Here is a 23,408-nt window from a genome sequence, read left to right as displayed (position 1 = left end):
TGGCATTATAACTCAGCGTAAACAAAGTTCAGCTATCTTTAAGGTAGTTCTCCGGTCCTTGTACTAGAGAAAATCGATTTTCTCTAGATTTTCTTGAAACTGTGAATATACGTTAATTTAGATGTGCTTTATGCGTGGTATAAACTTCAGTACCTCTTGCGGTATAAAAAGTCAAGATACTGAGCCTCCAAAGTTTCAATTTTTACCAAAATTTAGTAAAAGTTGAAACTTTGAGGCTCAGTATCTTGATTTTTTATACCGCAAGAGGTACTGAAGTTTATACCACGCATAAAGCACATCTAAATTAACGTATATTCACAGTTTCAAGAAAATCTAGAGAAAATCGATTTTCTCTAGTACAAGGACCGGAGAACTACCTTAAAGATAGCTGAACTTTGTTTACGCTGAGTTATAATGCCAAATGTTTATTACAACGTGTTCCTAACCAATTTCGTTTATTTATAGTAAGTTTAATGTCACAGCAAAATTTTCGAAGGTATAAGATTTTTGTCAGGTAATTTGAACTGTGTCGGGCGAGGGGAACTACTTCATTAATCTTGCAAAAAAAACACATTTTTATTGTGTTTTAAGGCATTAATAATAAAATAGTCTATAATAATTATTAAATTGTACATTTATTTTATTGTAATTTATTACAAACTAATTTTTATAACATTGTTATATAAAAATACATGTTTAAAACTTTTTTTATTAATGTAATAATATCTTATAACAATATAAATTTTTTACTCATAAATTTTACTTATAAAATAAAACGCATTTAAGAAAAAAAAACCATCTCGACTTGTCTGTAATCACTATTTTTACCTTTTTATGGCATAAAATAGAAATGTACAAACAGAATATGGGTGCATTCCGTTTGTTGTTCGCCGAATGTTAAACAAGGCCAAATGATGCATCATGCGCATCATGCGTGAAACGGAATGCACCCATAGAAATGCATTTCATTTGCATTTGCATTTTATTTGTGAAATATCGAACGTGCCGTAATTTCATACGCACCTATAATTTTTCTGCTATCGCGACACGATTAAAGGATAGAGTTATCCGACACCGAAAGATAGAGTTATCCGACGGTGAAGAAATTAGAGTGGTTTAAAATACCTGAACTTCCTCATTTATACCTTTTATTACGATTATTATTTATTATTTTACTATATGCTTACATCTTTTATTACAATTATTATTTATTATTTTACGTTTTAACGAATAAACGTATTAAATATTCTAGCCATCGACATATAGTATGGACTGCGCGATCCCTATATGAAAGCCTTCAAAAAGTGTCCGGTAGAGTTGACCTCTACCTCGTTCCCTCTTTGTCTGTACGCACTGGATAGAAAAAGACAGCTTGACCCCTACCAGTCGCTATCTCTTTTCTTCCACCGTTTGAGTCGCCGGTCATATTTTTCTATACCTGTGCGCAGTCCATACTATATATCGATGATTCTAGCTATAGATACTCGGCGCGGTACTCACAGCATTTAAAAATATTATATTTTTACAATTGCCTGCGTGATACATCTTCAGCCGAACAAGTTTTACAAAAAAAAAACAACACATTTTAACAGATAATGAAGATACGATTAGTGTTTAAATAAGCTTTAAATAAAAAAAAGCGCAATATGTACGACCACCGAATCAAGAGATACATAGTTAGTGTCTCGCGCTAAGTACATTGTTAGAAATTTTGTGTTAAATATAACATAAATCACATGTCCCAAACAGTCCACTCAAATTTTTGTGTTAATTTAAAATAATATGGATGTGTTAAATGGGTAACACCGATACTATGTTAAAATATTTCAACAGAAAGGAAATGTAAATGTGTATGTACAATTAATATAACTTTTATATTGAAGTTAAAATTATAACATAAAATCAACACTCTTTTTCTGTAAATTTTAACACATTTAATAAATACGTTCAAATTGTGTTACTTTAACATATTTTTTAAATTATTTTAATAATTTTACATTTTTAATTTGTAAAGTTCAATTAACATAGCAGGCATGTGTTAAATCAACACATGTATGTGTTGATTATTTTACACAAAAATTTTAACAAGGACCCTTTTTAACAAAACTACAAAAATTTTCCAACAGTGATATACGCGCAGCGCAAGACCGCCTCGTGTATTCTTACGCGATAGTTAAATTTGTAATAAATGATAAATGTGAAGTTAATATAGGTTGTACATACCAATTAAATTAGTCGCGACACCATCTGTTCCGGAGTTGATCCGTCCAATGTCCACAATGCTTTGCAAATAAAACGTATTATTAAAACCCGTGATATATACACATAAGACACAATATATCTAGCATTTGCCTTTATGTAAAAAGTGGAAAATTCCTACTGGGATTATTGGGAACTGGGAATAGAGGCGCACGTTACGTGCGGCACGTATACGGCGACGGAGTGGCGTGCACGTGGAAATGGCGCGATAGTGTCCGCCTGGGGGGTTAGTTAGGGGCCCCAAGTCGGCAAATTCTTTTGTGCCCCTCCGTTTCCTTTTGTTCGCGTGCAAACGAGAAAGGACAAAGGAGCACCTTTTTTCTACCTGCGCCTCTACCCCCTTCCCCAACACTCGGTCTACGATTCTAAGAGCATTGCGAGCGCAAAATGAAACGTACCCTATGACTATGGGTGCACGATGCGTTTTTGCCTGCTGAATTGCTATATAGCTAGATTTACGTTGAGGGCAGCTGGAAATGCTGCTGGCCGTATTGCTAGCTTGGCTTCAGAATTTCAAATAATGCGATAATTTTCGTGCTAGTTGAACAGCTGAAAGTAGCGCGCATATATTCTTTAATTTTAAACATATTTATTAATGTAATTTGGCGTACGTACAAGCATAATTTCTCTTTATAGACCTCTATCAGAATTGAAATAGCTTCCTTCGTCCATTTTTCTTTCCATTACTTTTGCAACACGTGGTGGACCGGTAGACGTTACATGTTTCCCCCCAGTTAAACCCTTAAGCAACTAAACGACGCGACGTGTGAAAAGAAATTTTGCTCACGCGATCTAAGGCTGCGTCCTAATTGGCTCTCACAATAAGCAAACACAAAACCATGCAAGAAAAATAGCATTTTCTAATTTATCACTGAAATCTAGCCAAGCAGCATGACTAGCGGATACTACACAATTTCCAGCTTATTGTTAGCAATCAGGAAGATCGTCAGCACAGGCGCGCGCAAGCATTCCAACAGACAAAATCGTACCGCGTGTCGTAGGTTGAAGATGGTGAAAATGTGAAGAACGTTCTTCTACCACGTGGTTAATTTTACACGCTAAAAATGGCGCGCGGCCTCACATGTCCTCTTAACATTTCGCGTTTATGCGTTTTTTACATTTTAACAATAAATGTGCTGTACGCCTGTTTTAAAGGTCGTTATTATGCGTTATAATGCAAGTTAAATATGCATGATAAAATTGTAAATAGATATACACGATATTTGCAATATCTGAAAATGTAATCGTCTTTTTATCGATTTTTCACGGGATATACTTGAGGCCGATTGCATCTTGTGAAATACGCATATTCTAATAGATCGTCAATGTATGAACGCAAAATCTATATTTACACGACAATTAGAAATCGGAATATTATAAGGAATAAATGCAGGGTTAACATAAATTTTACTTACCAATTAAACGAATTGCAACGCCACTTGTCTCAGAATCGATCCATCTTGTGTCCCAGCCCTTGTGTTCCGTTAATATTAACGACGAAACATTCGAGAATGTCGGTCTTGACGCGCGATATTTATTAATCAAATAACGATTAATAAAGACACACTTACAATTGATTAATCAGAAATACGGAATTCAACATTGCACGTGCAGACAATCAATTACGCGAAAACATATTACGTAAAATTATATTATTAATGAATAATCAATGTATTATTGTTTTATTTGATTCTCCGATTTGCGATAATTCTCATTCCGAAATATTTATTTATTTATTACTTTATTTACAATAATACTTTTTTAACTTATATCGATGCAACACTAGTAATCGACTATGCGTTGTAAGTATAGCGCGCGTACTGAAATCTTTGAACTTGACCCGTCGAAGAACTGCTGAGAAGTGCCGCCGTATGCCGAGAGTCCTCTCCTTTTATAGGGTCCAAAAGGGTTCTATAGATTTTTCTGGAAAATTCTGGTTGGTTCTATAGATGACTCGTCCTAAGGGTACCTATACATTCCTCAGGCTCAGGTAGGTACATAGACGATGGTCACAACATTTTATGTTCCCAACTATAATATTAACTTTTTACAAATTATATAAACTTTTAGACGAAAACCAAGACATTTCAAAGTTTCTTCAAAGTTTTTATTTTTATTGCTTTGAGCATTAGTTGCCTAAATTGTTTTAGAAACGCAGCAGAAATATGAGAATTTTTCTAATTAAAACAGAAAAAACCTGAATTAATTACTTGCCAATTAACATTGGCATTATAAACTTACCAAATTATAAAGTTTTTAGTCATTTAATTTATAATTAAAATATCGTGAGTAATGCGCTGCAATCACAAGACTCTTTTCTAAATGCGAAGCTGAAAATTATAAGTTATTTAATGGCCAAATTTAGTGATATAAGATTTATTTAAATCATAGTATTATGGAATTAATAATCGTTAAATTTTGCCATTAAATATATAAATTATTTAATGGCGAAATTTAGAGATTATTAATTCCATAATACTATTTAAATAAATCTTATATCGCGCTTTAAATGTATATAATTTACCTGAACATAATCTAATCTAAAACAATCACATTTCAAATGAGTGTACAAAATAAGAGTGTAAAAAAAAAACAGAAAATCATCGATGTGAAATTATTTTATATAATGTTAAAAGTTTCCTGAATGTAAAAGTTCAATGCTAGCCTTGACATATGTTTTTTCGTCGAATAAATAGTTTGATAAAAAGTACAATACACTCAGTCGAGAAACATGAGAACAATTAATAGCTTGGCTAGTTTACTTAATTAATTCATTAACTATTCGCCATATTATAAAGTGATTCGTCTTAGTTTTCGTCTAAAAGTTTGTAATTTGTAAAAAATTATATGGTCTATTTCGCGAATTGATTTTTCACTTGACATTATTTTATTCAACGCAAATGCCAGATAGATATATTAAAGTTGTTACGTACGGAAATTTTATACTAAAATTTCGGACGACACGTTGAAAATTTTGAACGCTTAGACGACGCGCGTTAGCTCGGAATTCCGAGCGAACGCTCAGGTCAATGTAAATGTTTAGTTTATCCTACGGTTATCAGCCGTTGACAAGCTGAGGCCCAGATGTGGCCCAAAACTACGCTTCTAGAAGCTTCTAGAAAACCTCCCCCCTTGAGACGCGTAGCAAGTGGTGAGAATCTCGCGCGGGGGGTTCTGGCCATTTCGGGTATAAAAAGGGCGGAAAACGCCGCGGAGCCGGCGGAGCATCACATCGTTTTTGGCTTCAGCTTAGTTAGTTCCTTATGTAGTTTTAGACTCTGACTCTGTTACTCGACTTAAATCATTTTTCTAACTCTTATTCAATTCCAGACAGTCACTTTCGACATTCGACTGTACGTTCAAGTCCGAGCATTCACGCACAACTCAGTTGTACTAAGATTTTAAGAATAAAGGTAAGATAAGTCTGAAAAAGAGAATAAGCTTGAAATCTGGGATCTGACCTCGTATTAAAATTCTTAATCAATCACTTCTGAGATTCGACTCGCAGTTTTCGCTGACAAAGAGCGTGGCGATATGTCTTGGGCGTTGACAAAGAGTATGGCGAACTGGTACCTTCGCTGCCGAAAGGCGTGGCGATTACGGGGTTGATTCTTAGAAATTGCAACAATCGTTATTAATTCCCGAAATTGAATTTGGCCTTTACGCTGACGAAGAGTGTGGCGCATTGGCTTTGAGCGCTGACGAAGAGTGTGGCGAGCTTAAAATTCATTTTCGAGAACGCGGGCTGAATGACGAAAAAGGGAGGTAGACGAGTTCAAATCAAACGAATTAGGTTCCAGATCAAACAAGCTGTTACTTCTAATCGAGATCCTCTCCCCCTCCTCCAGAAATTACAACAACTAGAAAACGCACCTCCATTTAAACCTATTCCTGTCGATTTCGACATTGATTATCCTAATTACAGTCAGATAGACAAAAGTGATGATCCTTGTTACGAAAGTTATAAACTCAGATACCTTTTCGGTCCCGAATAATAATAATAATATAATAATAATAATTTTCACACGACTTGTCCAAATCCCTGGTAAATTGCTTAAATGCATTGACCAAAAAACGGACGCACAACAGACAGAACGCGACAATAATGAATATACTAACCTCCGGCGGGCAAAAGACCAGGGATGTCTACCCGTGTAACTGCATTTCTGTATGGTGTATGCTGTCAATATGTAAGCGCCCCGTGCCCGGGGACGTCTATCACCCACTGAAAAAAATTAATTTATAAAAATTATTTTTTTAAATTACACACACACACACACACACACACACACACACATACCTTTGGCGAGAGCGTGGCGGGTCCGTCATCGGAATATCGGAAAATCTATAAAAATATATTAAATATGAATTACTTATCATTATTATATATAATTATATTTTTAAAAATAAAATATTATTTAAAAAACTCACCGTCAACATGCCGAAACGTATGCATTTTGGCTGGGTTCTCCGTGTCAGCCGCAAATTTAACGAAATTCTTGTATTCGTCGACCGTCCTTTCATCAAGGTTCCTCTCGTTCACATCATGCTGTAAAAAATTAAACAAAATGTATTATTAAAAAAAACGCGCACACACACACAAATCACGTACCTCCGAAATGAAGTGCATGTACGCCTCTTGAAAGGAAAGGTCCCCCTCGCGTACGACATCAGGCTGTAACAGATTAATTAATAAATTATTTAATAAATTATTTAATATTGTTACGTTTAACCCCAGGATTAGGATAAGAAAAACTGGGAAGCAAAGGAGAGGCTAACCAGAGGGGTGGGGGTAAGGAAGGACGCAATCAGACGCTTAAGGAGGTTCTACAGGTACTCTCTAGTCAGTCGAGAGATGAAGAGAAAATCTTCAAATTCATCAATTCTAAGTATTTATAAAATATTTTCATGAATTTTGATGATGTTAGAGCTTATATCATACCCGTATTAGTCGAAGCGAGGAATAATTAAAAATATCGTGTAAGTGCTCCTTTGACTCGGCTTCTTATACATGCGAGAAAATGTGAAAACGTCACGAACTTGAGTCTCGCTGTTCTGCTCATATGAGCGTGGTCCTTTTCTAGTCAGTGACTGCGTTTACTTTTATAAATTTACAATGACTCCTCCAAGCCCGACCAATTCATGGAGAAATAAGGATAGAGTCTTACGTGGTGTCAAAAGAGGAAAATTCGCTAAAAAGAAAGGTGTTCTTCGAATGGAAAATGCCCAAAAATCATTGACAGATAAAAGGTTATGTGAGGTGCAGTCGCTGCGACGTTGTTAAATCTCCCTTGTTATTCGAAGCACGCTACGTGAACTGTGATATGGCCTGTTTCAATAGCCAATATCACAAAATTTTACACGATAACCCTTGTTTTTCTCGATATTTCTGAAAAGCTTAGATTAAGATCTATAAGAGCTCCGTTTTTTGAATCTCTGGTAGGCCGCCTTCATATAATTAATATCTTGTTTCCTGTCTCCGGGAACCCTTTTGCCATAAGAGCTCATGTTAAAACTGTGATTTCAAAATTCATTTTTGCAAATTTTTACACGATAACCGATGCTAAAATTTTTTTAGCACTTTTCTCGCATCTCACTTTATACGTCCATGAAGTTTTTTTCCAATTTTTAGATACATCCATTATCTGTAGAACCTCCTTAACGCACTTTCAATGGCTCAGGAAGGGTCAACGTCTGTAGGGACGCTAGGACGCCTTCCGTGAGCGGTGCGATCGTCGGTCCTCTTTTAAGTCAGGGAATTTAATCCCTTTAACTTAGGATCGGACCTCGTGCGATTTTGAGAGGTGGAAGGGATTTGAGAGCGAGGTCTTATTTAAAATAAACAAACATTGAATTTAATCTTACAAACAAATTAAACATTTATTACAAATAAAATAATATTTGTTGCTGACATCGAGTGGGAGAATCAGACATTGAGATGAGCGCAAGCGGAGTGTATGTCATTTGTGTGTGTGAGTGTATGGTTACCGCGGGTGTTACATTAGTGCGGAGGTGATCGGGCAGGATTTTTTAAAGGGGAAACCTATTTAATGCATATCCTGCCCGCTATTATTACAATTAATTTTAGAACTGAGGTTACATGAGTTTAGCTAAATATGTGTACGGTGTATTTGTGTAAGTTAATTAAGGTAAAACATATAAAATTTAAAATAAATAAACTTTATACTATAACCGTTAGTCTAAGGTTATCACCTCGGGATCGACTATTTCTTCGAGGGTGACTGTGGAACGGAATATCTCTTTCAGGATGTAAACGGGAATTAAATATGGGAATTTATGTTGCGGGAATTAAGCGGGGATAGTTGTTTCGTGGGGATCTACTGTTTCTATGAGGGAACGGAGTCCGACCAGGTCGAACTCGTAGGGACCGAGGGTAAAACAATCAGGAGGAAGAGGACCGGTGCATTGGCGGAAATAAGCTGATGGGTTCAAGAAGAAATGGTAGGAAGGGAGCTCTCGGATGGGCTCCTCGGAAACCGCGGAATATGAGGGGGACGGAGTTCTCAGAGACTCCACGTCCTCGTCCAGACAATCCTGGCTCCGCGGGGGAGGGAAATGCGGTACCTCTTCGATAAATTCCACGGTCGAGGTACCCGAGACCGCTCGAGAGGAGAGCTCCTCGCGAGCGACCGGGGAATACGATCGCTCGTATTCGGGACTTAGGTGGGAGGAAGGTGCGGGGGAGGGAGAATCGGGAAGTTCCCCGGGGCGAACCGGGAAATACGAAGGTTCCAGGAAAGGCGAGGAATCGGGGGTGTCAGGAATTACCCGATAGGAAAGAGGACGCGAGGGCGAATTAAGAGGAGGGGGCGACGGTGGTTCCTCCGGTTGAGCGAGTAGAGGCGGCGAAGTGGCGAGTCGCCCGGGAAAAAAAAATTATATATAACTATAGAAAAACATATAAAATTATGCATAATTATATATAAATATGTATTCTTTTATATAATTTAATATAATTATATCTAGATTCTTATATAAAATTTTATATAATTTTATATAATTATATATAAGTATATATATTTATATATATTTATATATAAGCATACATAATTTTGTATAAATCAGAAAATTTCAACATATATATTTATATATTATTATATATAAATATATATTAAAATATGTAATTATATAAAATATATATTATTCTATATAATTATATAAAATTATATCTGATTCCTCACGTAAAATTATATATAATTTTATATAATTATATATATTAATATATTTTTATATAAATAAATATAGAATTTTTCTAAATAAGTAAATCCTAAAATATATAAATTTATATAATTATATATAACTAGCTTGATACACCCGCGTGCTTTGCTACGGTATGCGAAGGATTCTATAATTCACCCCCGAATTTAGATTTGCCCCTTTAGGGGTTGATTAGGGCAAAATCTTGAATTATGTTTTTAAACACTTGTATGCGGGTAACCTTTGTAAGCAAAAACCAAGTCGATATCTCATCAGGCCCAAGCAGGGAGAAAGTCGTGAAAACACATCTTACCCCTATTCACCCTCTTAGGGGTCGAATTTCTAAAAATCCCTTCTTAGTGGGTGCTTACGTCATGAGAGGAATACACTCTCCAAATTTCATGTTTCTAGGTTCAGGGGTTTCGGCTGGGCGTTGATGAGTCAGTCGGTCAGGACATTTGTCTTTATATATGTAGATAGATATATAATTATATATAATTTTATGTGTCAAAGATATAGAAATAATGTACATGCAGTTAAGAAAGATGCATGCGCGCGGTAGCTGTCTTTCCGTGATAGTTTGCAACGACGCCACTAGGCGGCGCATAATGGTAAGACTAACTCGTAAGTAAATTTCAGTTGGGGGCTAATATAAGCAGGCCTCCTGCGAAGCAAAATCATGACATCCGCGAGACATATATCTTTGTCAGCAATACAACGCAAGACTCACCCAACACTGTCTTGATTCTTGATGCAAAATAATGCAAAAATTATATATAATTTTATATAATAATATATAATCCTTTTTGAAAGTAAACCTTAATATAAAGTTATATATAATTATATAAAATTATATAAAAATTTGTAGAATTATATATTTTTATATATAATCAGATAAAATTATATCGTGCCAATTTTCATATATAATTATATATAATTATATATGATCATTTATATACAATTATATATGATTATATATAATTTTTTTTTCACGGGCGCGGAGGACCGGCGTTCTCCCGTTCGTGTCGGAGGAACTCTAATATTTGTTTCTTTAGTTCCCATCGCGCCTGCTTGTTCCGACGATTCCGCTTCCGCTTGAAGATCGTGCGGAGATTTCGGTTTCGAGGAGGTGGAACTTTCGGGTCCACTAAAATGATTTTATTTATGCAGTGGTCGATCTTCTTCGGACCCGCTCGAAAGCATCCAAAATAAAAAATCGTGGAGTTCGCAGGACGTAACAATATATTACATACAAAATCATATAACTTAAATGTACTCAGCCTTATATGTACGGGTACCTCGAATGTTGACTCGTTAAAGAGGTATCTCATTCTCGGAGGTATCTGTTCGTATGGAGTAAATTCAAATTCTACTTGCATTTGCACCCTCGATTGAGGTACCTCCGCAACCTTCAACCGACCAACTTTTATGCACTAAAAAATAAAAACAAAAAATTATTACACAAATTAATACACAAATTTTATTAATGCACAGCATAAAATGCTTACCCTGACACATGGAAACGTAATTTTTATCTTCATCCTTGCACTGTCACTTGAAAGTTCACTGTTCGAACTTGACTGCACCATGAGGCTATATTCTCAAGTTGCTCGCTTTCTTGCTTGAGCATACTATGATTTTAACGCTCTTCTTCATCGTTTTCTTCTATCACTTTTTCTCTTTTCTCTATCATTTCTTCCTCTTCTACTTCTACGTCACAGAGACGTGACATCCCTTAGATGTTGAGTCTCAATTGTAAGCTATTTGCTTATCTCGAGCTCTTCAAAGGATGTGACAATTGTAGGTCATAAATTATAGCAGTCTGTCATCGGCGCTCAATTCTATAACATTTGTATGGTTCTTTCATGAATAATTATCGGCCGGATGTACCTCCACAGAAAAAAAAACAAAGAATTTGTCCGTCCCTGTTTTTCACCATCATGTTGAGAGATACCCCCACCACCATAGTATATCTACACATCGGATGAAGCAATCTCAAAATCTCAGGTACTTGCACTCGTGCGTTCGTGCGTAAAAGTCTCGTGCTGCGCGCGTACTTGACATGAAACACTACCGTGTCTCTTGATATTTTGTGTCATCAAGTTTATTTTGTACTAAATCACATCAAAATGGCCGATCATTTTGATGACATAGTGGCTGATGATGAAGAACACGCGCTGTCTGAGGAAGAACAAGAAGAAGAAGAACACGCGCTGTCGGACGACAGCAATTATGAAAGTGCAGATAGAGACGATGACTGCAGAGAAGTCGCTTATAGAACTGTATATCGTCCCGAAATTTTGGCGTTGAGTGGACGCACAAAGTGTTGTGCCATTTACTTATACTATACAGACGGTTCAGGTTCACACAAGGATTGTGGTTCATGCATGATTGCATACGCGGACGCTGAATCTGACCCCGTATATGTCGTTCGAAGGCATATAACCAAACCGTACGACGCAATACGCGGTCCTTTCTGCGGAAATTGCAGAGAGCCACTGTACACGATATTTCCATGCAATATATGTCCTATTTGCACGAAATAGTTGGTAGGAGTCCGACATAACCGCCCGCCCCGCCCCGGGGGTGGGGGTATCCAATTCAGGATTTCCCCCCGTAAAAAAAAAAAGATACTCTCGACCCAGTGGACCCAAGTGATCTTGCAACCTTGAAAGAGTCTCTTCCTGCGTTCAACTCTATAGTTTAAGTTACGTAAATTTTTTGTTTATTAAATTATTATAATAATTAAATTAAAAATTTTTTATCTCTTGAAATGTATAATAAAATACCCTAAAAGTTTGAAAAAAATCCGTCGCATTGATTATTAAAAAAAAATTCCAAAAGTTACCTTACTTTTTAGCGTGTTACACGAGACTCCCCCCTTAACGAGAGAAGCCTCCCATTACTTTTCGTTTTCGCGTTATCCGAAGCAAATTCGGACATCTAGCGTTACAAAAGGTTTTCAGCATTTTGCAACCTTGCAAGAAGCGATTGCCGGAGCGAGCGCAGAAGAAAAGGTAAACGGACCGAGTGGAAATCCGCCGCGTTCCAAAAATAATTATGCATACTCGTCGCAACCGCGTGATAACCGACCGATAATACAATGTCAAAAATGCGGAAAATACGGACAAATCACGGACGTACCAAGTGTTCCGCCATATATTTTTACTATACTACGGGTAGATCATATGTCGTGTGTTCTTCGTGCATGATATCCATAGACATTAATGATGGGCACATGTATGCTGTTCGGAAGCATTTAATTGAGTCACTCTCGTATATCTCTGCATCTTCGATTCGGAGTGCCCCCCCCCCCCCCCCGTTGCTTCAGTACATAGCCAACAACGATGCAGAATATACGCAATGTTATATATGCGCGATACCCTCTTAATGGAGTAAGTGGACGTGTTCAAAACGTGTATAGTGCTCAGTGCCCGTTATTAAATAATATTTTGCATTGGCTTTTAGTGGCTAGTAGGCGATCTCACTATGGAGCAGCGTATGCATTTCAGGAAGGAGATGGGAATCGCGTTTCCACCTCGGGTAAGTGCAATTACGCGTCGCGTCATTTATATGTATAAGTTTATACCCCTTGATTTTCATGCATGCGTTACCCCGCGTCCGTTATTTATTATTATTATTATTTCCCGCATAAAAACCACCATCTGTCTATAATTAATTTTGTTAAAAAATCTAAATTTTTTTATATTTTTTATCAGGTATGGCTTAGAGAAGTGCAGATTAAGGGGATTCCTCAATTTTCACGCACGCCAGCTGATGAAGCAGCAGCGGAGGTTTGCGCAACACCTTCACGATCTGATATGGTACGAAACCCCCGAGGATCGGGAGGCGGCGGAAATATATTCGGGCCCCTATAATATTTTTGACCTGACCCGACTCTTCGTCCTTCGACCGTACAATGACGTCGAACCGGAGGAGAGTTGGGGGTAAAGTTTAAACTGTAAAATTCATACATTTTCTATTTTTTTAAATGTTTTCCAATTATTTAGAAAAAAGTATTTTCCCTTTCTGTTCTTCTTCTTTACTCATATTCTCTCAATTCAATTTGAAAGGTTCAACAGTCTTATCCTGTGTTACGTGCGAGCAAAATTTAACTCAGTCTTAAAATAGCCAGGAATGTTAAAAGAGAGATATCGATATTGATTAATTATCCGATTTCTGATGGGGAAACGGTTCTCAGACCGCGGTTCGCAGGGCATAGATTTACACCTAGAGATAAGACCTTCTTCCTCTTTTAGGATACAAAGACAAAGAAGTGGTGAGAAGCTCGCGCGGGGGGTTCTCGCCACTTGAGTATAAATAGGCGCGAAAAATCATCGTACACGGAGTTATTTTCCTGTGCTCATAAGCTAATCTACCGACATTTTTGAACGAGCAAGTAGGTATACTATGTGAGTTCTAGGTGGCCAGTTTGTGGTGGGGGGATGACGTCACCGGCGTGGTGGGGGATGACGTCATCGGCGTGGAGGGGAGATGACGTCATTGGCGTGGAGGGGGATGACGGCGTGTTTGCATCATTAATTAAATATATTAATTTATAGGTTATAAATAATTAAATTAATTAAATTAGGTTATAATTTTTATAACCTAACTCAATTAATTTAATTATTTATAACCTATAAATTAATATAATTTTTAAACCTAATTTAATTAATATAATTAATTATTTATAACAATTTAATTAATATAATAATTTAATTTAAAAAAATTTGCATGACAAACTATAGAGTTGAACGCAGGAAGAGATGGCGTCAAAGACCTTTTTTTCTGGGTCTACGTTCAACAAAAAAATCAACAAAAAAAAACATATTTTATGTGACTTAAACTATAGAGTCCCATAGTGGGGAAATGAGAGTGGAAGACAGGAACGGACAAGTTCATACGTGTCGTGATGCGATTATTCTATTTTAGATAAAAGTTTTTATCAATATTTTAATAATTTTATTAATTCTTTTATAATAAATCGTATATAATTAAAAAGGACATTATCGCAACAAAATATAATTTAAACATAGAGGAGGCTAATGTTAGATGAAAACGGAAGAGATAGATTGAAAAATAATTTTGCTACTATTTATGTTAATATTCAATTTTTATTCGTTATTTACATTTTTGCTTTATATACAATGTTATCTAAGGCGAAAGCAACTAGTTTGCAATCTATAAGTGAACTTCCATCGGACACCTCACTAAGTACTTTTCTCGCTTGACATTTATCCGTGATACGATTTTGTCGCAAGACTGTTACAAAATGGTTATAATTATTACTAACATGTTGTATATTTTGACATAAATTGAAATATACATGTTCGACACATTGTTCGATTTCAAACAAAAATAATATAGTTGCTGGTATCATGTATAAGCATGTATCGCGCAACGTAAGTTTTACAATATTAGCGTCACGCATTTTAACAAGTTCTATAATTAGATCTCGAATAGACAGCGATGAACCGACAGTCGACTGCATAAGTTGTTCGATATCCATGCGTCTTTCGATGATCGTTGTCCACGTTACATGAGGAAGCACGATCTGATTTCCCCGATTGTCACCAAGAATCAATTCCACAAAAGATGTAGATCCCACATTGATTCCGATATCCAAATACTTGTAAGCCGTGACTGTCAGGGCAAATCGTCTGCCCAAGATACGAGGCGTATAACGAGGTTCCGATTTATTGAAACTGTAAAAAAAATAAAGTAAATAAATTAATAAAATTAGAAAAAATAAATTTGAAAAAATTTATCCAAAGTAATACTTACGTTTTGCGCTCGTCCGATGAAACTTCACGAGGCTTAGGCGTATAACGAGGTTCCGATTTTTCACGAGGATACGGTACGTAATAATTCATACTTGTGCTGCTTCCCTCGAAGCCACAAAGTCCCTTATCGGGAATATCGCGAGTGAACATCCACTTCTCAGAATTATTTACGTCTTCACTGCGACCAGCCATTGTTCTTATTTTTCCGTAAGAGGTATACTTTTTCACTGAAGTTGTCGCTTTGAACGATGAGACTCAATTGATTTTGACTTCGTAACACTAGTTAAAACGTTAACTCCGTTTGCAACGTTTTAGAATATTGGACGGCGTGCGCAGATGAAAAATTATAAGGGAAGGGATAATTCCCCTTTCTTCAACATTTTCAAGCACCAATGTCAGCGCTGCTTACGTAGAAGTTATAAAAAAATTCATACAAATGACTAAGAAGTGGAAAATGAACCAAGTATACGCGACAACACCCTGCCTTCAAAATTATGATGTGGTGGGGGAAATTAGGAGAGGGAAACCACTAACAGCTAATGGGAATGGGGAAAAGAAAATAAAGCATTGTAAAATTATATATAATTTATTTTTTTAAAAGATCCCAATTCTTCTGGCGTCGCGACCACCACTTAAATAATTTTAATACATTTTGTAATGCGCAATTCTTAACATGTTTTCCGCATCGCATAGTGTTAGTAACATCTAGATTATTTAAAGATTTGACATCTTCGTAATCTGCATCCAAAGTCTCGATGATCAGCTTTTCTTTCGCATAATTCTCAAGTAGATCCACCAGCCATTCCTGTTTCTGGCATCCCTTGACGTACACGAGAGTCGGTATCTCGTCATCCTCTTCTGTACCAAGCACGGCTGACGTAATTAGACGTTTTACCATACCGTACGGCACGTTTCCCTCATCCCATGGTAATCCATGGTGATTTGCATTCAACCAGGAAGCACATGACTTGTCAGATTTTGTGAGAAGACTCCACGGCATGGGGCACGTAAAGATGTAATGCTCCAGAACGGTCCCGTTTCTCAGCACCGCTGCCTCCTTTACGACAAATTTCATCCCGACGATGAATCCTTGCAGATCGACAAACGTTGGCACGATCATGATGCAACAAAGGAACGATCCGTATCGCACTACATATGTCGCTCTTATATCGGAATATTTGTCAACATGGCGATTTACATGAGTTTGCGCACTACATTAGACAGCGGGCAGTATTCGATTATGCGATCATGCAAGATGAGACAATAGGCGGTAGTATTTGCAGGTACATTTTCTTTACAGTCAAATTCTATTCGCACATCCACGGTGGCGCTCTTGACAGACTCGTTTTGTCGTGAGCAATCGATGACAACAAAAGGTCCATCCATCAGGAATGTATACAAGCTGCAAAGCGTATCACTGGAATCGTATCCGTAATAAGTTTTACGAAAACGCGCGTACATATCAAAAAGAAGGGCGTATCGATTTTTAGTAAAATCTAGGTTCAAGTCATCGTACGGATAAAATTCGGAGTTTAGATAAAGCTTGACATTGGTCAAATTACAGTCATCGAATACGCTAACATTTTGAGACATGATATTCTTGCGGCCGGTCTGCAGCGCAAAAATAACGTATCGCAGCTTCTCTAGCTGAGTCGCAGTTTTGACAGCCCACGAATGCTTGGTCGTGCTCTGCAAGAGGGGATACTCGTACAGATCCCACGAACAAAAACTGACACTAAGATATTGCCCGCTCCCCAAGGCCCGTAACAAGGATAGTTTATTAACCTCGTTTAACGTAACGTGAGGCATTCGCCACTGTACTTTAAACAGTTCGATTTCCGGCTTCCTTGCCGGATCTCCTACAATGCAATTGTTGTCGCTACGCGCACGTATCAAAATTAATTCGTGACGGGCATTAACAACGACGCGTTTGTAATCTTCACAAAAGCCCAGCAACATCTTGAGCGGTACGCAAAAGTTGAAGTATCCTTCCGGTATGCTCGATGAAACGTCCCATCCGGCATTCCGCATGAGTTGAGAATCATTATACGATAGCGATACGTAGTTCTTGATGGTACTTGTTATTCCAACGTTTCTGTTGCGATCAATCTCCACACCGTTGAGCTCGTATCGAATCTCGTCGAACATGAACGCTGCACAATTATTTACAAGCGTTGCCTGAGACTCGTCCTCGTCATTCCTTCTCTTTATTACCAATCGTCCTTCGACGTAGAGAAAGCTTTCACACGGCAACGTGTATAAATCTTGCTGTTGTATGGGTATTCTTATCTCATCGTTGTGTCCAAACGTCGTATTGGCGTACGGATTGTACGTGTGAGTCTCAATCTTGACGACACTATCGTCAAAGATCGGTTCACCTCCAATGTTTAAGATATTAGCCATTTCGTACGACGAAACCCAATGATTTCAAAAATTCAACGTTCGACGCAGTGAGTTTCTTCTTTGGCGATCGGATTGTCTCTCTAATTTTGTTACTCGTCTGTCGCACCTTCTCCACTTCGTTCAGTACGAGCATCTCACGGTTTACCACAGTCGTCGTCTTCGCACATGCAGTCTAACGGTGATCTCTTCTCCGCGAAAATCAATCAATCGACCGTCCTGATCCACGACGCGAATCGTTAGATCAGTAATGCTCCGTACGATGATCGGAAGGTAAATGATCTGCGCCGGCGTTTCCGATATCTTATATCCTGGTGGCACATTCGGCGAAAACTCATGTATCGTGTGCACATACTTGTCGTTGCTGTATGCACCCGCGGTCACGTTACACTCTATGCGAATGATGTTTACACTGATGATATTTATCGACACGTCCGATTCGTATCATTGTCGCGGCTCCAGCACGCGATTCGCTGAAAATCCCAGCAACGATCCAATGTTGTTCGGTTTGATGAAATTTATCCGATAAGCACATTTGATCTCACTCTTCATCGTATTGTTGTTGGCTCGAATGATCAACGGATATTCTTCATCTTCGCCGACATGTTTCTTTCTCGCAATATTATTATTATTATTGGATTGGTCCAATTGTAAAATTGATTGTTTCAAATACGTGTCTATGTCACGCAATTCGTACGATCCTTCGGGAACGGTAATCTCCTTATCGTCAAAGTAGAATTTATTGTTCAAAGAATTTACGTTCGGTATCGTGTAATAGGTTTCGAAATCTGTCAGACCGAGCTCGTAATCGCCATCGCTCAAATACACGGTGGGAAAGTAGCTTACCGCGAGGATGCTACTCTTGCCGGTGAGCGTAAATGTCAGTGACATGTTTGAATGAATACTGAGTTCAAACAATGCAACGCCAGTCTTTAAATTGATCGTCAACCGTCTGTAGAAAGCGCAGACACAGTTGTCCACAATTGCTCTGATCGTATCGTTGATAAGGTGTGCGATTGTACTCGATTTGCGTCACGTTGTTCTTTAGATACAGCACCAATTCTCTCGGCGGTCGAAGATTACTATAACTGTCGAAATATATGGCTCAATCACCCCTCTTTGCGTATGCCACCCAGTGAGTACCCGGTCCCTCAGCGTTATCCAAATTCACGATGCCACTCTCGTTTCGACGCACTCCATCCATCGGTAAAGTAGTACGCATAAAAATACCTCTAAAATATGGAATGTGCATACGCTTTGCAAGTTGTTGCAGTTGTACGTTGGTAGTTACACCTTTCGGAATTTTTAACGTTTCCTTGACATTTTTTTTTGCGAGATAAAGCCCGTGACCTTCCACGGCGCGATTGTGACGTTTAAGTTCTTCCAGCTGACGCCGCGCGACTTTGTTATCGTTCACAGCCTTCGCGACTCCCGCCGCTCCACCGACCAACGAACCGAGAACTCCCAACAACGGTAGAATGGGCAAGATACCACCGCGTTTTGCCGCTGGAAGTATCCGTTTTTTCGAATCCTCTCTCTTCTTCATCTTTGTCTTCGCCTTCACCTTCGCCTTCATTTTTAAACCCATTCCGAGCTTCCGCTTAGCCTTCATGGTCGCCCAGACGGCTGTAGCTGCAGCTTTCTCGCAGAGAGTCGAGTCTTTCGCGACGGCACGTCCTAGCGCTCTCTCGGCGAGTATCTTGTCGGCCGCGTGTCTCTCGGTGAGATCGTTGCTGCGAGAATAAGCTATGTCGTGTTTGCGACACGCTGCGTCCAATGGATTAATACCTTGATCACCTCTTGCCAATCGTTTTTTTAAATGAGTGCCCGGACCACAAAACTGATAACCGGGGATATGTAATTCGAATGGAAATGCGTTTATCGCGCGATTTAATAAGCCTTTGCCTATTTTCGTTGGCATTCGCCGCAATCCTTTATCAATGGCGCGGGACCGTCGATGTGCGTTCGCTGCCACGGTTGATTGTAATGCTCGTAACAGCGACGATATGTCTGAACCTCTGAATCTGTCTTTATATGTTCCGGAAGCTTGTCCCACACGTAGTGGATGTGATCACCACACATTCGCAGCAGAACAGGTTTCGGCACAAATTGTAGCAGTTCAACACTCAAATCGCGGATATCGGAAGGTCTCGACAGCAGGACGAACATCTTTGCTACTGAGCGATTCGCGGTTCCGCGCACCTATAAATAGGCGTTCGGCCGGAAGCTCCAGTCGACAGTCTGAAAAATGAAATTCGTGCGACAACCGTTGACGATTCGCGTGACGAATTGCGACGACAGGTTACGGTCGATGGGGAGCAATGCGGAGAAGCGCAGGCACGGTGCGATGCTACCGACTACTATACGCGCGATCATTTGCGGCCTTTCGAATTGCGGTAAAACCAACGTTCTGATAAGCTTGCTGGAAAGTCCGCACGGTGTACGTTTCGAGAACGTATATGTGTACTCGAAATCGTTGCAGCAACCGAAATATCGATACTTGGAGAATGTATTAACGTCGATAGAAGAGATTGGCTACTTTACGTTTTCCAACAACAGTGACGTCATTCCGCCGAGCGATGCGCGTCCAAACTCAATCTTCGTCTTCGATGACGTTGCGTGCGATAAGCAAGATGCTGTGAGAGAGTACTTCTCAATGGGTAGGCACTCGAGCGTCGACTGCTTCTATCTCTGTCAAACGTACGCGAGAATACCTAAACATCTGATACGTGACAACGCGAACCTACTGATCCTGTTCAAACAGGATGGTACCAATCTGAAACACGTGTACAACGATCACGTAAATACCGACATGTCGTACGATGAATGTTGTGCGTTGTGCCACGATTGTTGGCAACGCAAATACGGGTTCGTAGTGATAGACAAGGACAGCGCGCTTTCGAACGGTCGATACAGAAAAGAATTTAACGTGTTCGCGATACCGCAAAAGCGGTCAGTCGTTGTCGATACCTCGTCGAGTTAAAACGTGAGATTAACACTCTGCTTTTTTCCCGCGATGGCCACGATCGACAGGAGCGAGAATATTCGCGAGCGCGAGAAGATTGTGAAAGAGATTGCGAAAACGAGTGATTCGATTCGTAAGAAACTTCGCGCTTTGAAGACCGGTAAGATCGTGAAGGACATTGAGTTGGACGCATACTTTAAGCCTCTCATCGGACCGTTGCAAAAGATCGCAGACAACTCGATCTCGATGAAGAAAGAGGAGCCGACGGAGAGCGACGCTGACGTGGGGATAGAAACGTTACCCTTTCAGCAGCGCAAGAAAGAGGAGAAGGAGGAGGAGGAGGAGGAGGAGGGGGAGGAGAATGAGGAGGATGAGGAGGATAAGGAGGATTGGGAGGATGCGACGTCGAAAAAGAGGAAGCGATCAGAATCCTGGTTGAATCTCTCATCGACACCGCATAAATCTGATCAATCGAAACGATCGAAAGTACTACCGATAACCTCCACACCGTCCACGACGGCGAGAACCGTGCAAGATACAATTCCCCAATTCCTCGCAAGCGCGAATGTTTTTGAAACCACGGACGACTCGATCGCGACATCCATACGAAAGCAGTTGGAAACGTCGAAGGGACGAGAAACGTTTCTACAAGCGTTGCAAGATCACTTGGGTCCACTGGGCCGAGAGTACATCGGGGCTTTTCTGAGCGCCGATCGAAGTATAGACCCCGTATACGGCGTTTATTTCGGCAAGGACGGAATGATGCTTGGTAATAAAAGTTTTGACGTGAACGAGGAGGATAGAATAATTATCGATGGTATACGATATATCGGCACACCCGGTCTTTATGAGTTGATCTTCAAGAGAATGCCCGATGACGAGATCTACACTGAGGGAGATATGAAAAAGTACAAGAGTCTGCTGTTGGAAACGAGTGCTCATAAATTCAAGCACGATCCTCGCGAGCGAGTAAAGAGCAACAGGGGACACAAGTATACACAGATAATCGCATCGTTGTTTCCTAGCGAATCCAGGAAGAAAAAATCTGGAAAGGGATTATGCATGCCTCACGCGATGACGCTAACCAATAATAAGATCGACTACGTGCACTGGGACGACCCCAACGAGCTGGTGGATCGTCTCCGATTGCTCGACGCTTCGCGCCAAGCGGGTCACAACGGTCACGACAACGAGATCCTGTCGATCATCGAGGAACTTCGCGAGGCTGGGCTTATTATAAATTAAACCGTGCGTCGGCGAACCATTCAATCACCATTGAAATGCCGATCAACAAGTTTGGCATATCGCTCGGACGAGGCGAGACGCAACCGAACTATCAACGCAATGGATTAGTCAGAAATTACGTGCGGGATAACGCTCTTTGTATGGTTGCCGCCAACTTTGATGCAAAATCGCGCAAGATTCGACGCGTGGCGCAACCGGAAGCTGATGATGATGCGGTTAACAAACTATACGTGGATCAGTGCTTTAAAATGTCGAGCAATCGACAGAAAGAGTCAGACGTGAAGCTGGCTGCGTTCGAGAAGGATCTGCAAGCGTTACGGATTGCGATACACGAGCTTCGGCAGTTGACCACCGCTGAGTCAAAAACGAACAACAACAACAACAACAACAACAATGGATAGCAACAAATGGAACGGCTATGAACGATTAACGGACGACGATGAACGGCAACGACGAACGGTTCAGGAACGGCTCAGGAATAGTTATCAAGCGGCTAACGAACGACTCAGAAACAGCTATGAACAACTAGCGAATGGCTATAAACGGCTAGCGAATGGCTATAAACGACTAGTGGACAAAGAACGGCCGGCAGACAAAGAACGGCTATTGAAGGACAATGAACGGAAATAAACGGCTATTGAATTGTTTAAAAAAAGTTTGAGATATAAATCATAATATAATTTCTTTGTGCATATTATTACGCACCGCTAAAAAAAAACATGACATCCGATGAACGTAAAAATATCGAGAAGCGCAACGACTCGTCGAAAAACTGCATGCTCCGGCGAGAAGAAATTTTCCACGAAGACACGTCTTAGTTCGGGGATACGACGACCTGTGGCAGGCTGACATTGTCGAGATGCGCCCATACTCACGTTTCAACAAAGGTTACCATTATATACTCACCGTCATCGATGTGCTGAGCAAGTATGCGTGGGCTGTACCGCTCAAGAGTAAAGGTGGAAGCGAGACGGCTGAAGTTATCGCCAAGATAATTCGAGAGAGAGCGGGAGATGTCCGAAAAACTTACAGACCGATATGGAGAAGGAATTTTACAACACCGACGTGCAACGTCTCCTGAAAAAACACAACATCAATCATTATTCCACATATTCGGTGTTGAAGGCGTGGGTCGTCGAGCGATTCAATCGCACGTTAAAGAATAACATGTGGAAGATGTTTACGTTCAACGGAACTTACAAGTGGATCGACGAACTACCGCGTCTCGTCGCGGAGTACAACGCGCGCAAGCATCGAACGATCGGCATGCGGCCCGTCGACGTTACTCCTGCAATCGCTAAAAGACTCTTAACCACGGTGTACAGCGCGATCAAGATCGCAGGTTTGACAAAGTTCAAAGTAGGCGATCGGGTACGCATTACCAAGCACAAGACAGTCTTCGAGAAGGGTTACACGCCAAATTGGAGCACCGAGGTGTTTAAGATCGTTAATCCCTTGATAATAAAATGCGCGTCATAGCCCGACAGATTGTGGAATATTACTGGGATGAAGTGAGAATCCTTATAATTCAGATTGCA

The 23,408-nt window shown here is 39.6% G+C and overlaps 1 protein-coding gene and 1 long non-coding RNA gene across 2 annotated transcripts; both read right to left on the bottom strand.

Moving 5' to 3' along the window:
- Positions 1–4,795: 4,795 nt before the first annotated feature.
- On the bottom strand, positions 4,796–22,939 carry LOC139784242 (uncharacterized). Its single transcript, XR_011721508.1, has 5 exons — positions 22,777–22,939; positions 6,872–6,934; positions 6,691–6,808; positions 6,560–6,604; positions 4,796–6,484 (listed from the first exon to the last, which is right to left on the bottom strand). It is a non-coding gene; the product is annotated as an uncharacterized lncRNA (long non-coding RNA).
- LOC139784237 (uncharacterized) lies at positions 14,603–15,452 on the bottom strand. Its single transcript, XM_071723405.1, has 2 exons — positions 15,353–15,452; positions 14,603–15,222 (listed from the first exon to the last, which is right to left on the bottom strand). Exons 1-2 carry the CDS (start codon positions 15,450–15,452, stop codon positions 14,603–14,605), a joined length of 720 nt encoding a protein of 239 aa, XP_071579506.1.
- Positions 22,940–23,408: the final 469 nt, after the last annotated feature.

This window comes from Temnothorax nylanderi, unplaced genomic scaffold, assembly GCF_030848795.1.
Source record: "Temnothorax nylanderi isolate EJ_2023f unplaced genomic scaffold, tnyl_v1.0 TNYL_tig0600_pilon, whole genome shotgun sequence".
Taxonomy (NCBI): Eukaryota; Metazoa; Arthropoda; class Insecta; order Hymenoptera; family Formicidae; genus Temnothorax; species Temnothorax nylanderi.
The sequence above is the reverse complement of the archived record's forward strand: the minus strand, read 5'-3'. Positions and strand labels throughout refer to the sequence as shown.

What these genes read in the sequence shown, in the direction of transcription:
- LOC139784237 (XM_071723405.1), bottom strand. Translation starts at nt 15,452, where the DNA reads ATGGCTGGTCGCAGTGAAGACGTAAATAATTCTGAGAAGTGGATGTTC. An exon ending in CTTCGAGGGAAGCAGCACAA is followed by an intron (nt 15,223 to 15,352) that starts GTATGAATTATT and finishes CAAATTTATTTT; the next exon opens with TTCTAATTTTATTAATTTAT.